This window comes from Sciurus carolinensis, chromosome 3 (genome assembly GCF_902686445.1).
Source record: "Sciurus carolinensis chromosome 3, mSciCar1.2, whole genome shotgun sequence".
In the NCBI taxonomy this organism is placed as follows: Eukaryota; Metazoa; Chordata; class Mammalia; order Rodentia; family Sciuridae; genus Sciurus; species Sciurus carolinensis.
Window position 1 is genome coordinate 42,391,209 of NC_062215.1, and position 17,448 is coordinate 42,408,656.

Consider the following 17,448-nt stretch of genomic DNA (forward strand, 5'->3'; position numbering starts at 1 on the left):
GCTTGTTACCTCCCTTCGTTGCCTCCTCCAGGGTAACAAGGCCAGACCAGTGACTAGGTTACATTTAGGCATGATCTTGGGTGCTGAGAGGGTGCCCCAGAGCCAATGGGAGCCAGCTTGGATCTTGAGACTTATGGCTTACACAGACTGGGTGCTGTGAGAGGCCCAGCTTCTCTGCTTTGTGCAGCCAAACTGGAAAAACCAGCAACCACTGGGGCGAAGGCTGGACCCATTTCTAATGAACAAAGAAAAGTCAGCTGGATGACCGTGGGAAGGCACTTGTGAGGACGCAAGGCTCAGCTGTAGCTCAGATCCCTCACTGGACAGGCCTGCCCACCTCTCCTGGGCTGGAGGAGGGGTGGGGAGGCCCAAAGGTGCTATCCAGTCAGTGTGAAAAGCAGGGCATGGAGTGTGATGTGGGCTGGGACCCTGGCTCCCTCCCCTCCCAGGTATACCTGCACTTTGCTTTCTCTGGTCCAGGCCTGGATCTGTGATGGAGCCAGGGTATAGGGCAGGGATTCTTAAACAGGAAGTGAAGGGGTGGGAGTCTTTCCTGCTGAGGGCAGTGTCCAGAGACATAGTTTACTGTCACAAATCAAGGTACTTCTGACATCCAGGTGTAGAGGCCAAGGATATTGTATCCTGCAGTGCCCAGACATTTCCCATAAGAATTACCTTGACCACATCGGTTGTGCTGAGGCTGAGCAGCTGTGGTCTAGGGGAAGAGCCAGTAGCCCCTCAGATAAGGCCTTATCTAAACTGGATCAACCCCTCCCCATTCCCTCCACCCCCTGTCCCATAAAGATGGTTCACAAAAGACTTCCCATTCCAACTTTATGTTATAGAGTGAAACCTGTCCTTTAGAAGACAGTAGAGACTAACTAGGACCCAGCAGCTCAGGCACGCGGGCTTCCCCATCACATGCAGTTCTATCCCCTGCCTTCTGCACACTTGTTCTGACCTCACTGTTCTCAGCTCAGGCCTGGTTGGGGCACATCTTTAGGCCTCTCTACCCCTCCTCTGGCCCAGGATGCCACAGACTCTTGCAGAGGACATACAGCTAAAGACCTGTCCTCAATCTTCCAGTCTGGGCTGAACCCTGCCCACTGGGAGACCATGGGAAAAAAGTCACTTTCTCTTCCTGAGCCCACCTGGCCAGCTGCCATTCCAGATGTTTTCTGGTCCCCTTTGTAAGTCACCCATTGCACTGTATAGTTATAGCCTTCCTGCAACCTGGAGCTCATGGCTTCCTGTGAGAACCAGACACTTTCCAGGATCCCTGCACTGTGGCTTCATAGATGAGCAAACAGGTGTGGAGAGGCCTAGTTTGGTAGCAGGACTGGAGCCATATCTGACCAGAGCTCAAGAATGCCCAGACCCACCCTGCTCTAGGGAACTAGCCTTGGTTGGGTCACAGAATCTTATGAGCGCAGGTAGCCTGGCTGTTGTTTCAGGGTAATGGGCTGCAGTTTGTGCCAGCTTGGTGCCCCCTCCTCTGAGCACCCACATGCACTTGGGGAAGAAGCTGCCCTGAGAGCAGATGAAGAACTGCCTCACTGTCTTCCATTCTCCTTCCCTGCTCTGACTTGCCCTTGACTTTCTGAGGTCCCAGAGGCTCCAAAGATGTACCCAGGACACCCACTTGGGCCAGCCTGCGTGTCCTTCCATGCATGTCCTGCCCATCCTCTGCTGGGATATCCCAGGACCTCAGAGACAATGCAGCTTTGTGGAATCATCCACCTCTGCTCACGCGAGCCCAGACACATGAGATGTTACTTCATCTAGGCCAGGCCCCATGGGGTGGGGCCCAACCAGGAACAGGCTGGGGACAGCCCATGAGGCAGAGGGTGGGGGACCCTGCTGCAAGCCCCCACCTGCTGCTGAGCCTCAGAGTTAGATGAGCCTTCAAGTTTAAGGCCAACCCCTCAGTGTGCAGACAGGGAAACTGAACCGCAAGAGGGCCAGATGCTTGCTTAGAGTCACACAGTAGGTCAGCAGCACAGCCAAGGTCTGCCTCTTGTGGTAGTTGAGTTACTCCTAAGATGTAAGCAGTGACTTTCTGAGCCTCTCATCGGAACGAAGTTTGGGGAGGAGGAGTGGCACTGGTGAGAGGGGTGTGGAGGCTGGTGACTGAGACAGGTGTATGGCCCCAGCACACCATTGGATGTGGAAAACACAGGAGGCTGCAGAGCTAGGCTGTGGCTGGGCACAGGTGACAGGAGAAGGCCTCTAAGTTCTTTGTTTTGACCTCTCATCCCCAAGTGTGCTCTGTGTTGGGTACAAAGTCAGAGTGCTAATTGTCCTGGGCCGTGGCCAGCTGTGCACACAGGCAGCCTGTGGGGCGGGGGCCCGGAGGACCTTCCCTGGGAACAGAGGCTTATCTACCTACTGGGCTGGGCCCAACAGCAAGACAGTTGTTCGCCCCACGGCTGGGTGAGCATTGCATGAGGACTCACCCAAGGGGCCCATTCCTGTCAGCCTCTGTGGGACTTCCCCAGCCAGAGGGGTGTGGGACACTGAAGGGAGCCCTGGAGCAGGAGACTGTGGTGGATGGTCCTCTCCCTCTTTCAGGTCCATGTCCCACACCTGCGACAGCCTTCCTGTTCTCTATCTTCTGTCTCCACATACATCTCTTAAATTCTCTCCTTTGGAACAGCCAGAACTGTTCTTAACATGTGGTTCTGCCCTAAATCCTTCCATGGCTCCCTACTGCCCCCAGGCCTAGGCCCTTAAGCAGGTGTAGGGTAACTTTCCTCAGCTCCAGGCTCAGCCTGCTCTGCAGACTGCCTTACCTACCACTCATCCCTGAGGAGTTCTTAAACAGTGTGCTCCTTTTGAGCCAGGCCTTCGAAAGTCCCTGGCATGCTTCACCCTCCTCCCACCCTGACCCATACCATCTTCTCCTGGGAGCCTCCCCAGCTGCCCCCATATACAGGGTTACTCCCGATTGTTTCAGTGTTTACTCATCTGCTTCCCCCATGGCAAATCCTTGTCACTGTCATCTCTGTCTACCCCTGAGGGCCTTGGCAGGGGTCATTGAACAGGTGAACCTGTGGGCAGTTAATAAGCTGGGCCATTGAGTGGATAAGGGGACAGGAAGATAAGTCACAGCTTAGTCTGACAAAGAACATGTCACAGCTGGATGCCCAAAGCTGGTCTAGAGCCCCCGGGAGGGAGCAGGACGCCCATTGTAGGAGGTGTACAATCAGACCAATCAGGATGCTCTTGAGGTGTCAGAATCCCTGAAACCTGTGTTAAAACCGAAGCCCCTGACCAGGCGTGGTGGTGCATATCTGTAAACCCAGCTCCTCAAGTGACTGAGGCAGGAGTATCACAAGGTCCAGGCCAGCATGGGCAACTGTGTGGTACTTGTCAAAACAAAAATAAAAAACCCCAAAGGGCTGGGGGTGCAGCTCCAAGGTAGAGTGTCCCTGGGTTTAATCCTTAGGATGAATGAACAAACAAATCACACCAAAAACTCCTAGCCTCATCACAGGCCTCCTGAAACAGACTCTGGGGACACCTGGGGGCCTTCATCCTAGTGCAGTGCCCTGGTGAGGCTTGGACCTTATGGTCCCAGGTGCCCTGTCCATCTGAGGCTCCCCTCTGAAAGTCCTTAGCTGTCCCTTAATGCCTGGGTCTCAGCCAGGCTCCCTGGGCCTTCCTGGATCCACCTGTGTGGCACTGGCTGGAGGGGATGAAAGGGGAGCTGGAGACCCACTGCACCTGGGGCCTCTGATGGTTCCAGAGACTCCACTCTGGGAAAAGAGGCCCCTCACGTGAACAGGGTCCAGGGAACAACCAGCAGCCATAGATCCTGCTCTGCTCCTCATCCTGGGAGAGTCCTCTCCTCTCTGTGGGTTTCCCTTCCCTTCCTGTGGTCTGAGAGCCTTTCTGACCTGCTCCTGAGTCTGGCCATTCAAGCTTGGTGAGGAGCTGAATCCGACTGTTTATTCAGCCTGTCTGGGGTGCCAGGCAGTGTCCTGGCAATGGGGAAGTAGGAGAGTTTGCTGAGTCCTGCCCTCAGGAACAGAACTCAGCAGGGACAATATCAAGAAGAACAGGGAAGAGGCATGGCTGGTCACTCATCTTGGTGGGCCATGGACTTGTTAGAGTGCAAGACCCAGATTCCTCAGGGCCATCCCCCTTCCTGCCCCTCACACTCTTCTCTCCTCTCTCAGCTGCATAGCCACTGCTGTCCATGGGACCTTTCTAAAATATTGCCCTCCCACTTGATAACCGACGACATGGCTAGACACAGTGACACACACCTGTAACCTCAGCTACTCAGTAGGCTGAGGCAGGAGGAGTGCAAATTTAAGGCCAGCCTCAGCAACTTAGCCAGACCCTCAGAAACTTAGTGAGACCTCTCTAAAAGTAATAATAATAATTTTAAAAAACCCTCCAATGGTTTCTACCCACTACAGTGGCATTTCTCAAAGTCGCCTGGCCACTCAAGTGTTTTCCTGTTCAGGGCTGTTCTGTGATACTAGGGGCCAAAACCCAAGACCATCCTGGCTCAGACCCTTCATCACCAGTCAGGTCCCTCTGTATCCACCCCCCTTATCTGGGCCCTGCAGTCTCAGACACACCAGCCCTTTGTCCAGGTCTCACAGCCTCTTCTTCATCCTTGTCCCCTGCAAAGCCCTCCCTGGATCCTGGGCATTCTCCTCCCCACCAGCCCTGTGAGTTCAGTGTTGTTTATTGTCTAATTCTGCCTTTCTGTTCCCCAACACAGAATCTTAGGGTACGCAGCAGTGGAGGAACTGAGTTCTTCACACGGTCAGCCACCAAGTTCAAGGGTGCCCTGGCCCAGAAGTTCATGTTCGTGGATGGAGACCGGGCTGTGTGTGGTTCCTACAGGTGATTCTCCATGAGGGCTGTGGGGATTTGTGCCTTTGGTTCCCAGCTGGTTTCAGTCCTTAATCTTGATACCCTGGTTATTCCAATTCATTGGTCCCAAAACTGTAAGGTGTATGCCGAGCTGGGGCACACCTGTCTGCCAGCGTCTGGAGGTGGGCAAGGAGGCTCTTGTCTGAGGAGACAGGGTTAACCACTGGAGCGGGGTGGGGCTAAGCTTCCCCCCCGCCCCCAAAGCCCACGGGATGACTCCATTTTGAGAGTCATCACTGGGGACAGGTGCAACCTCAGGCACTATTATATGGTGCAGCAGGGCAGGGGCTGCCTACAGTCACTCTGGGGTGGTGGCAGCCAAGACTAGTGAAGGCACTAGCTACCAGGTCCTGGACTGGACATTCTTGAGCTGTCTCAATGAATCCAGTATCAGCTGGGACTCAGTTTTGACCCTACAACTGTGCCCTGTCCTCTGTGCCCCACAAGCCATTTCTCAGTCTCAGAACCCTGCAGCCACCATCTGGTGAATAGCAGCCAGGGGATTCACAGTGGGCTCTTTGGATGTCCATTGCAGCAGGGACCAGGAAGACTCACTAGAATAAGAATCTTGAGCTGGAGGGAGGTCCCTGTGCTTGACCAAAGCTGCTTCTGCCTCTGTGTTGCAGTTTCACGTGGTCAGCTGCAAGGACAGACCGGAACGTGATCTCTGTGCTGTCTGGCCAGGTGGTGGAAATGTTTGACCGGCAGTTCCAGGAACTGTACCTCATGTCTCAGGGTGTCAGCCTCAAGGACATCCCCATGGAGAAGGAGCCGGAGCCAGAACCCATTGTGCTGCCCTCTGTGGTCCCTCTGGTACCCACGGGCACCGTGGCCAAGAAACTTGTCAACCCCAAGTATGCGCTGGTCAAGGCCAAGAGCGTTGATGAGATTGCAAAGACCTCCTCTGAGAAACAGGAGCCCAAGAGGCCTCCAGGGCTGCAGGGCCCCATGTTGGCTGAAAGGCGGGGGGATCTCCCTGAGCTGCCGCCACCTGTCCACCCAGGACTGCTCAACCTGGAGAAGGCCAATATGTTTGAATACCTGCCTACGTGGGTAGAGCCCGACCCAGAGCCTGGCAGTGACATCCTGGGCTACATCAACATTATAGACCCCAATATCTGGAACCCCCAGCCCAGTCAGATGAACCGCATCAAGATCCGTGACACATCCCATGCCAGTGCCCAGCACCAGCTGTGGAAGCAGAGCCAGGAAGGCCGCCCCTCCCCAGAGCCCTGCCCACCCCCAGGGTCCAGTGACCCCCACGATGGGGTCCCAGCTGAGAATGGCCTCCCCAGGGGAGACTCTGAGCCTCAGCTCCCTGTGCCCAAGCCCCGGACAGTCCCCGTGGCAGACCTGCTTGCCCAGGATGGCGGTGATGTGGACTGGGTTCTGGAGACCCCAAAAGAGGAGACACCTCCAAATGGAACAGACCTCAGGCTACCCAGGGTGGTGGACCCAAGCCATACCCCACTCCAGCGGCAGCTGTCTGTGACCCAGGATGACCCTGATGGCATGGGAGCAGGGTTCCCCAATGGGCTGGATGGTGGGGAGGAAGAGGAAGATGATGATGACTACGTGACCCTCAGTGACCAGGACAGCCTCTCAGGTAGCTCCGGCCACAGCCCTGGGCTCCGACGACCCTCTGTGGCCTCTTCTGTGTCAGATGAATACTTTGAGGTGAGGGAGCGCTCAGCCCCTCTTCAAAGGCGCCACTCAGAGCAGATGGCCAATGGACCAACCCAACCACCCCGTCGGCAACTGAGTGTACCTCAGATAACCCGAGTGACCTTTAGGCCCCTGGGTGGCTCCCCATGGGCACAAGGCCGGGGGAGAGAAGAGGCAGATGCATCAAGGAAGATGCAGGCCCTGCGCTCTGCAGACAAGGAGGCACAGGTGAGTTGGGGTCCCTTGCACCAGGACTCACAGGGGTCCCTCCCTCCCTGCAAGTGATCTGAGAGCTACTATTCCCTGGGCTACTGTGTCTCTGACTTGGAAGACTCTCTTTGTTAGAGATGAGAAACTGATGAATGGGCAGGGTGGGAATCACCCAGAGACACTTGGCAGGCTGTTACTGTGCTGGAGACTCTTGGGCTCAAGGTCCCAATAAAGCAACCTGAGGAAATGCACATTTCCATATCCAGAGGTCTAAATGCTTGCAGTTATAAGATCTTTATGCTGCCCGTCAGGGGGGTAGTTAAGTCCCAGTTTGCAGACAAGGGAAAGACAAGGGAGCATAGAGGCATTCCTTTATACCCTCAGGGTCATACAGCCATAAATGGTTCTCATCTGGACCTTGTGCCAAGGCATATCTGTGTCCATCCTTTGTGGCCCTGGGGACCCCTCCCCGCCTCCTTCCATTCCCTCCTTTGCCTTTCCTTCTGTCACCTTGTAGGACAAAGCCTCAGAACCCTGAGTGCCCTGCAGCCTTGGTTCGGCACCAGAGCCTTCCTACCTGGGAACAGTGCACGACTGATCATGCCTGGCATGATCATCAGGCCCATGGGCAGCATCTTGAGGTAGCTGGCAAGGATGGAGCCCGCCTTGGCGTGGTTCAGGTTCCGGGCAGATAGAGACCGCTGCACAATGACCTGGGGGCGTGGAGCAAGAGGGAGTGAATCTCAGCCCTGGCGGACACCTGCGTTAGGATCTCTCCCCCGTTGGCCTCAGGGAGGGGCATGAGACAGGATGCCATCCCATTGGCCTCAGACCTGCCCTAGATAGCCATACAGCCCTGACACTGCTGGCATCCTGCTTGGCCAAGTAGATACTTGTTCCCAGGACTCCATCTTCCCATTCGCATAGCAGGGAAGATATGGCGCCTGCCTGCTCACCACCTCTGGCAATTGTCAGAGCTGGAGGAGACTGTGATCTGATGGCATTAGAGTCACCACCCTACTACCCTCATCCCCTGGACCCTCATGAGAGTGACTGGAGTATTCATGCATGTACCAGGAGCAAACATTGGTGCCAATAGGAGGTGTCACAGGCAGAGTTTGGGCATGCCAGGACCTAGGATTTAGGAAGCTTGCAGTCCTACTGGAGAGTCTTAGAAATTTCCTGAGATTACTAGCTCCCTGGGGAGCCTTAAGCAATTTTTTCCACCTGCAGTGCTGGTGGAACCCAGGGCCTCATACTTGCTAGGCAAGTGCTGTACCACTGAGTTATACCCCCAACCATGTAGATAAATACTAATAGGCCTCAGTTTCTAGATCTGTAGAATGGGAGAAGGAGGGAATCATAATTCAGACTGATGAATCCCTCCCAGCTCCAATATTATGTTTCTACTTATTTAAAAAAAAAAAGGCCCAGGCATGGTGGTACATGCCTGTAATCCCAGCAACTCTGGAGGCTGAGGCAGGAGGATTGTAAGTTCAAGGCCAGCCTGGGCAACTTAGTAAGACCTTGTCTCAAAATAAAAAATAAGCTAGGTGTGGTGGTGCACACCTGTAATCCCAGTGGCTTGAGAGGTTCAGATAGGAGGATCAGAGTTCAGTACCAGCCTTAGCAATATCAAGATGCTAAGTAACTCGGTGAGATCCTGTCTCTAAATAAAATACAAAAAAAGACTGGGCATTTGGCTCGGTGATTGGGTGCCCCTCAGTTTAATCCCTGGTACCCAAAAAATAAAAGATAAAAGGATTGGAGATGTAACTCAGTGGTAGAATGCCCCCAAGTACAATCCCTAGTGCTGTCAAAAAGGGAGGGTGGTGCTAGGGATGTGGCTTAGTGGTAGAGCACTTGCCTAACGTGTGAGCCCCAGGGTTCTGGTTCTATCCTCAGTACTGCAATATATATATATATATATATATATATATATATATATATATATATATATATATATATATATATATATTTTAAAGTGGACTCTCCAGTGGTTTTTTGTGGGTGCATAGACTTGCACAATCCATAGCTCTGAAATTCCATGATTTAAATCCCCTTTACTGTCATACCTCAGAAGAAGGAATTATCTGTGATTTAAACTTCTTTTCCAAGCATGCAAATTCATTAGGTAGTTCCTACCACTGACCCACAGTTGTGGCTGTCTTGAGACATTCATTAGAGGAAAAGTGTGTGCTGATTTCTGTCCTGCCTCTCTGCCAGCTTGCTATGACTTGAAACAAATTTTTACCTCACTTTTCAGCCTCAGTTTCCCCATCTGGACAGTGAGGGTATTAGAGGAGGGTCTGTCTAGACTCTTCCTCTCTACTGTCTGTGATTGATTTTAAGAGCCCTGAGGCCTCAATGTCATGGGAGAGAAGAATTTGTCTAAAACCTTGCACATCTGTCATCTATCATCATTTCATTGACACGAGACATTTGTTTCCACTGTTTCATCCTGTGCTCCTGGATGGGCTGTCACCCCAGGTGAAGAAGCTAAGGCTCAGTTTCCATGAGCCACAGGAATGCTCCCATGGTTACTCCACCACTGAGTGTCAGGAACAATGCAGGGACCTTTCCTTTGGTTTCAGCAGGGAAACTGCCTCATAGCACCTCTCACAAAGGACACCCAGTCCCAGCTTGGTCCTTCCTCTCTCCCCAAGATTGACCTTTCACCTCCCTAACCCCCTATCTTCTATCTGCAAAATGGGTTACTGCCACCAATGCAGGGAATACTGTGAGGACTAAGGGAGGTCACTGGTGTGGATGGCAGAGCCTGTGCCTGACTGGTTCAGGGCCATTGGTAGATGTGAGTTCTCTTTCTCAGGGAGTTTTTCAGTCTTTCCTTAGGGTGTGGTCACTAGCCATTCAGTGACTGACCACAGAGATGTGCAATCCCTGTTAGAATTGAGGCTGTTGCTGCTGACCAGAGGCAAGATACTTGGTCCATACCACAGCATCAGAAGGGGACAGGTTTGGGAGCTTCCAGAGCTGGCAAGACTTCAGTAGTCATTCCCATCTGTGCATCATGGGGACACTGAGGCTCAGAAAGAGGCAGTGGCAGAGCCCAGACCAGGCCAGGGCTCTGCCTTCTGGCCCCTCTGCCTCATTTGCTGTTGTTTTTTTGTATCTGATTACAAAACTGTCACCTACTTATTGTGGATGAGCCTGAAGACAGTGAAAAGTATAAAGAAGAAATGAAAAGCCCCCATGGTCCCAGTATAGAGAACAGAGTACATTCGCACGCCTGGCTCCCCAAAAGCCCCCAGAGGCTAGTGTGGGCCACCCAGAGACTGGGGAACCTTGAGCAAGACCTGTGCTAGGGTCTGGACCAAGAGCTCACATCCTCCAAGCAGACCCAGCCCAAGGGGAGGAGGACAGGAAGGCAGGGTTGAGACTCTGCCCCGGGCCTATCAGCTGCTTGCTGCTCTGACCCCCTGGGGTCTGCAAGGTCCCTCCTCTGCCTCCCTTCAAGACCCTTTTTGGGCCTCAGACTCCTTATCCATACAGTGAGGCCCTTCCAGTCCTGACTCCAAGGTCAGGGGATGTTTGCTCACTCACTGGGCCTTCATTGGAAAATCTGGATGGTATTCCACTCAAAGATGACTGTGCCATGCCAGGCCTATGTCACGTGAAAGGAGACAGGAGGTAGCTGAGGTAGGGGCTCAGCCTGGCAGGGGTGTCCATACCCACTGCCCACCCTCTACTGCCACCCTTCCTCCAATTCCTTGCCTGCCTGGGCTGGCCCTCAGCCCTAGGGGAGCTGGGCAGACATCTGCCATGGGCCACATGTTCCCTGGAAAGTCCAGCCATAGTGCAGAGCTGATGTGGGAATCCCAGGGGTATGGGATTACTGAGGCCCAGCTTCCCAGGATCTCTGTCACTTCCCATTCTGTATCACTTCCCACTGTTGGAACTCAGGGAGAGTCTTTGGGCAGACACCGATGGAGCCCCTCTTGCTCAGGAGGAAGTCACTCCTCTCTTGCACATTTACCTCTGTGTCTGGGCCTCAGTGTTCTGGCCTGTGAAGGGTCTGGCCTGCCTCACAGGGGAGGCAAGAGGCTCCATGAGTGCTGTCACGTGTGTTGCACAGTAACTGCTTGTGATCTGCTGGCCTGACTGCTTCATCCCATGGCACTACCCCTTGGCAGTGGGTCTGGAGGCACAGATGGTCACTGGGCCCATGATCACGGAGGCTCTGCTGCTTCACAAAGCCCTTTGCCCAGCTTGTGCTCTCAGGGTCTGCCCATGGCCTTCAGGACAAGCAGGCAGGGGCATCATCTGCTTCTGCCCAGTGAGGAGAAATGGCTTATCTGAGGTCACCTGCAGAATTCACGATGAGGGGAGGACCAGAGTTGTCCCCTGCTCTCAGTAGAAATTCAGGTCTCCAGCAACCTCTATCAGTGTTTTTCAACCTCATCTAGCCTTGTATACAGATGGACGAGGTTTGGTGAGGACGGCGTGGAAAGGTGGCGGGAACTTACAACCCCAAAGGCAGAATGATTCTGTGTCATAGATGAGGTAACTGAGGCACAAAGTAGTTAAACCCAATTTGGTGAGTGGCAGAGCCAGAAACCTGTTGACCCAGGTCTGGCCCACCCCGGCACGCCTGGCAAGAGTCCCTGCACAGTCCTCACTCTTGTTTCTCTCTCCCAGGGCCAGCAGTTCCACCGTGATGGCCCTGTCTCAAGGACTCCAGGAGGTCCCCGGTACCGCACTGCTGCTGATGGCACCCAGAACTCTCCTAGGAAAGCGAGCCTGGTCACGGCAGGCCCCCATCACTGGCAGCCCAAGGGCAGCCCAATATCCTGCATGCTACCAAATCCCAGGAGCCCTAGGCCACCACGAAACACCCGCATCCTGACTGATAGCAGAGCCACCGAGGAGCATCCGAGTCCCTTGGGAATCCCGTACTCCAAACTGTCCCAGTCAAAGCACCTAAAAGCCAGGTCAGGGGGCAGCCAGTGGGCTCCATCTGATTCTAAGCGAAGGGCCCAGGCACCTCGGGACCATAAGGACCCCTAGCAGCCCAGTTCGGGCTGGACCCACCAGAGCCCACGCTGGAAGGCCCACACTGGCACTTGCCTGGTCGGTGCACCAGTACCAGGTGGCCATGATGGTCAGGCCGAAGGTCATCCCCGTCCATGGGAGGTCCCCTGTGTAAGGGTCCCGGAACATGTGCATGGCATCCGCACGTGGCAGGTGGCAGGTGGTGTTGGCGATGGTCCTGGAGGGGATGGCCCGGGCATATGCTGCCTCCAGCTGCCCAAAACCACCAATCTGGTTGAAAGCTGGAAGGGTTGAGCAGGACAGGGACAGTTTGGTTAGGTGTCCCTGACTCCCCAGCTCCCACTGTGTTCCTTCATCTCACAAATAACTTCCTAACGCATCAAACTGGAGTTTTTTCTACCTTGCCTTTCCTGGCATTTGGGAAGGTGTGGCAGGTAGAGGGTTTAAAAAAAAAAAGGTGAATTTAAATAACTATTTTATTTGTATTTAAGATAATACTATTAAATGAGCATTTTGCACGTGGGCACCACTGTGTCCTCTTGGCCTGGTGGGTATCACTGCTGGTCTCCAGATGCCTATTGGTCTCAGGTAAGGGGTTCTCTGCCAGGTTTTAAACTGTCCATTCAAGGAAGCAAAACATTTTTTCTTGGCACTCAAAGACTTTCCTGAGGCATCCAAAGTGTTAAGTGTCCTGACCCAGGCTTCTGAAGGGTGTGATTTCAGTAGGGCCAAGAATGGTTGGCAGTGATGTGACATCTCCAAGATCATGCAGCCTGCTGGGAAGGTGGGGCTCAACCCAGGGGTCTTTCAAGTTCAGAGCACATCTCTCCCCTCACTCTTTCTGTCTACCTCAGGATCAGGACTCTACATGGCCAAGCCCTGGCCTGTCTGGTTTTGCTATGGCTGTGGTCATTCACCTCCCATCCAGACTGGGTCTAACTGTCTGGGTCCCTCACGTGCAATGAAACCTGAACATAGGAAAAGCCCTGTCTCTGCTGTTCCCCAGCAGATCATGGAAGAGGGAACCTGTTGCCTAGATAGAAGCCAGGTCAGGATCTGTGTTCAGGACAGGGATCGATGTGAGTCTCAAAGCAAATGTACAGATGCTACACAAGGGTTCAACTGCAGTGTATCTCAGATTCTGAGCTGGAAATCTTTAAAGGCTTCCATTTACCCTCTGTGGGATCCCCCTGGCTCTGCATACTGCAGGGGCAGGGAGCTCACTACCTCCACCCCCCACACAGCCCTGTAAGCTTCCTTGTCTATTTCCAGACGAGAGTCATCGCTTTTGTCTAAATGCTTCTTTCCCCTCCCCTGCCTCTAGCAGGAGGTAGCATCACCTCTTAGGATTTTGTACCTGATCTTAAACAATTGGAGGAGACGCCTGGGCAGTGTTGTGGTCTCCTAATTGCTGCCTCCACACCCTCCTGCAGCCCCACCTCGCTGTCAAGTCCTGAGCCAGGGCAGCACATGGCAGGGCCTGTGTACTTGAGTCAACTCCTCATTCAACCCACAGCTGGTGACAGCTGGGCAGTGGGACAGAAGGGAGGCAGGCTACATCCATCAGCCAGGAGAGGCCTGCAGGGGACGGTTGCCTAGTGGTGTGACCTCATTAGTCTTGCAGATTGCTGGGGCAGCCCACCCCCTCTGCAGCCACAGCCCTTACCTTTGACCGCCAGGATGATAGCCCCCACCACCATGATGACTGTCTGCAGGGCATCCGTGTAGATCACAGTGGCCAGGCCCCCTGCAAGAAACAAGGGTACTGGAGGTGGGGTACTTTGACTTCAAAGTAGGAGAAGGGACACAGGAGGCAGCTTCCAGAGCTCCTGGTGGGGCAGCTCTTCCCAGACATGGCCCCTACCATTTCAGAGGTGGGTGAGCAATGAGCTAAAGCACCTGGTCCCATTCCTTGGGGGTCTCCCCGAGCCCATGGTGCTTCCTGCACTTCCCCTGGCTCTGCCCAAGCTGGTGATGGGCAGTCCCTCCCTACAGGCCTCTGCCCTGACCCTGCCAGAAGTGCCATACCTGCAATGGTGTACAGGGCAGTAATGACAAGTGTAAGGATGGTGGAGAGGTAAAAGTTCCACCCCAGGCAGATATGCACAAAGAGAGCCCCGGCGTACAGGTCAATCTGAGGAAGAAAGAAGTTTTGGGTAGAAGTCAGAGGTTACTAGGACACACAGTGGTCAGAGTCCTGGCACTGCATTGACTGGCCATGTGACCTGGGAAAGGCCCTCTCTGGACCTGGATGCCCCTTGGATAATGGAGGGAAGACCCCTGTCCACCCATCTGCATCCTGGGGCTGTTGTGAGCGCGGGAGGAAGAACTGGCTCAGATACCTGTGAGCCATGTGCAGATGTACTGTCATTAATAAAGTCCAAGGTGGCCAATGCCCACCAAAAAGCAGTGTTGTTATTGAATTTGGTCCCTTCCCAGAGGATACAAAAAAGCCCTATCCCCTCGGTTCCCAGGGTGACCTTAACAAGGAGGAGTCCAAGAGGAATTCATGGGGAGGCTTGTGAAGACTAGTGGGCCTCAGAAAACAGGTGCTGGGGGTGGGCAGGGAAGCAGAGGGGCAGTGTGGCTTATTGTCCACTCTCTGGTGAGGTTGGACCTGAAGCCAGGAATGCTTATAGGCATGTCACAGGCTAGGGCTGGATACAGAACTGAGCCTACAGCTGCTGCTGTCCCAGACCTTGGGCCACATGGGGGTGGGAGTCTTAGTCTGGGGTGAGATAGCCTCAGTGCAGGAATGAGCCTTACAAACCATAATCCCAGTGGGACCAGGGGCCAAATAATGGGCTTCACCCTGCCCCTGGGTGCCTGTTCCATTCAGTGGCCATTCAGTGTTGGTTTAGTAGAGGGATTACCTGAAATACAGGGTTGGGACCAAGAAGCTGGGACAGGACTGTGGGTCACCGGAGCCCCCAGCTGTGTGGAACAAGTTTGCACAAGACCTGGTCTTCCAGGGGCCCAAGAGGCATGGACCCTAAGCCCTTTGATGTCCTCCAGGGCCTGGCTCAAGTTGGAACAATCAGTATTGTCTTGAGTCAGGGCCCAGGGACCAGAGCCCCTAGAACAGAATCCAGATAGGAACAAGATGGACTCCAAAGCCCATGTTCCCTACACTGCCCTCTCTGGCTCCTCTTTGCTTCTGGAGGGTACAGCCAGTTTGGAAACTGATGCCCTCAATTGGGCTTACGGCTTTAGCAGAGTGTGTGTGTGCAAGCGTGCGTGTGAGGGGTGGTTCAGAGAGAATGGGAAGGGGGAGGTTGGCCTCCAGCACAAACCAAGAAGCCCAAAGATGCTAACCCCCACCCTTCCTGAAGGTCTCTTCGAGTCCTTACTGCATAAGACTGGAAGAGAAACTGAGGCCCAAGTTGGGGAAAGGACTTCCCAAAGTCAGACCCTGGGGGAGGAGTTCTCTAGAAAGCCCACTGCAACAGGCTGCCACTGCCTGGCTGTCCTCCAGCTGCTGCTTAGGACCCCTCTGGACCCCAGATACCTGGAATAGAGCCCTGGTCTGTGCACCTGGTCTTCAGGCTCTGGCCACACCACACCTGCCACCCTTCATTCCACACCCAGCACCTTTGCTGCCTCTGGTCTCAGCTCACTAGTCCCATCTGCCCTGGACTATCCCAGTCTCTGCCTCTCAGTTTTCAGAACTCACCCTCCCAGGCCTGGACCTCCACTCCTGGTGGATAGTTGATCCCTCCCGACTTCCTTCCATGGAAGCAGGCTCTGAGGAGTACTGAGGAGTCTAACAGCACAGCAAAGGTGTGGGGAGAACCTTGGCTGAGTTGTCTCTGTAGGATCCTATGTGATGTAGGTCCCACAAGGGCACAACTCCCTGCAACCTCAAGAAAGTCCCCTGGTGGGGACCTGCACACATCTAACCCTGCCTGACCCTGTCTGCAATTCAAGCCCTCTTTCCTGAGGGCCCAGCAAGCTTCTGCCTGGTAGAAGCTAAGATCCACATGGACCTGGGTCTGTTTCTGGTCTGCCATGTCCCAGCCACACTTCTGAGCAGGTCACTTCACCTCCTGAGCCTCAGTGGCCCTTATCTATAAAATGGAGTGGCTGTGAGTGAACAGTCACTTCGGTTAGACCAGCAGGAGCAGTGGCTTGTCTCTCCACATAGCCCTCCCCAAGGAATGCTCTAGAAAGTTTGGGCAACCTCTGAGGGGGCTTCCTCTCCTCTATGGCCCAGGGGCAATTGCAGAGTTTAATCTAACCCCTGAAGACATGGGTGGGAGACCAAAGTTAAGAGTGCAACTCACCCACTCTGGCAAAACCCTGGGAACACAATCAAAAGGACAGCACCAGGCAGCTGCATCCCTGTAAATGGGATACTCTCAAGGGCCTCACTCAGGTCACCACCCAGCAGGACCAGGTAGAGCCACTGATCTACCCCAGGCTCAGACACCTGCTAAAGCTCCGGGATGATGTCCAGGGTCTTGACTGGTGGCCTACTCCTGGGAACTGGTCCACACTCATCCCCACCACTGCCCTGCTCCTTCCCCCAACATGACTCCCACATGTCTGCCTGTAGGCTACTTCCTCTGTCTTGTACCCAAGGACCCTGCTGGTCCTCCACAACCCCAGTTGTCCTCCAGGAAACCTTTGTCTATTTGTCACCTTTGATAAATGACAAATGCTCATGTCTTTAGGCATAGTCCTGAGCATCGTATTCAGTGTCTCATCTAATGCTTGTGGCCTTCTAGCAGGTGGCTGTGATGACCAACTGAACTCCTTAGATGGGGATACGTGGGCACAGAGAAGTAAATATCTTGCTTGAAGTCCCTGAGTAGTATGGGGCTGATCTGTGGGGCTTCCACAGCCTGGAGCCCCAAGCTTCCCAGGTTCTAGGATCTTTACTCCACCTTGCATTTGGTGGAAACTGTCGCCTACAAGGTGTATCAGAGGTCAAAGGCTGGAGCTGGCTTGGTGCTTCTGCTCCCTTCATCTACGCCCTCTCCCCACCCCCACTTGGCCACCATGGAGCCCTGCACTGATGTTTATAAGTTACTGTGTGCTTATCCTCTTGAGTTGTCCCCTGTGTCCCCTGCCTGGGACCTTGCTCATTTCTATAGAGATCATCATCATCTCTTGGGGACTCAGAACAGAAACTTCTGGCCACTGCTGTGGATTCTCTCCCCAAACACTCCTGCATTCCTCCTCACTCTACTGTCCTTGGAGACCCTCACTGCTTCTTCCTGTACTGCTTGTTCTAGAGGAAAATCAGGGGATGCCAGCATTTAGACCACACAAGGAATAAAGACCACCTGCCCTGCCCAGCCCCAGGCCCCGTGTGCTGCTGGCTGCCCCCAACTGGTCTCATCATTGCTCCCCTTTTTTCCACGCCCCTTGCATTCCAGCCCTTCCAGCTCCCGGGCTCCTTGTATTTGCCAAACTCTTTCTTGCCCAGACAACGCAGCAAGGCTTGAGTGTCCATCCTGGACTGCCCCTGCCCACTCTCCTCACTCTATATCACAGCCCACGCTGGCTTGACTCAGATGTTCACCACTGCTGTGACTGTATTGCTCTGTCCCGACATCACACCCATCTGGAAGGTGCTAATCAGGCTGGGTTGCTCACCCAGAGCCAGGCACAGAGTAGGTGCACAATAGGTAAGCATGCATTCATAGATCAGAGGAGCCTACA

General features: G+C 54.0%; 2 protein-coding genes across 6 annotated transcripts in view; one reads left to right on the top strand and one right to left on the bottom strand.

Annotated features, from left to right (window-relative positions):
• The window catches only part of Fam83g (family with sequence similarity 83 member G), a 30,920-nt gene extending 18,616 nt beyond the window's left edge, over nucleotides 1–12,304 (top strand). For all 3 annotated transcript variants that reach the window (XM_047546662.1, XM_047546664.1, XM_047546663.1), the window contains 3 exons: nucleotides 4,739–4,863; nucleotides 5,520–6,786; nucleotides 11,428–12,304. In XM_047546662.1, coding sequence (XP_047402618.1) covers nucleotides 4,739–4,863; nucleotides 5,520–6,786; nucleotides 11,428–11,796 — 1,761 coding nt within the window. In that variant the 3' untranslated portion in view covers nucleotides 11,797–12,304. The remainder of the gene's footprint in view (nucleotides 1–4,738; nucleotides 4,864–5,519; nucleotides 6,787–11,427) is intronic.
• Slc5a10 (solute carrier family 5 member 10) overlaps nucleotides 1–17,448 on the bottom strand; it is a 67,529-nt gene that overhangs the window by 35,793 nt on the left and 14,288 nt on the right. For 2 of the 3 annotated variants that reach the window (XM_047546665.1, XM_047546667.1), the window contains exons 6-9: nucleotides 13,810–13,915; nucleotides 13,448–13,528; nucleotides 11,857–12,062; nucleotides 7,346–7,481 (exon numbers count right to left, since the gene is read on the bottom strand). In XM_047546665.1, coding sequence (XP_047402621.1) covers nucleotides 7,346–7,481; nucleotides 11,857–12,062; nucleotides 13,448–13,528; nucleotides 13,810–13,915 — 529 coding nt within the window. The remainder of the gene's footprint in view (nucleotides 1–7,345; nucleotides 7,482–11,856; nucleotides 12,063–13,447; nucleotides 13,529–13,809; nucleotides 13,916–17,448) is intronic. The other variant, XM_047546666.1, reaches the window with a different exon arrangement.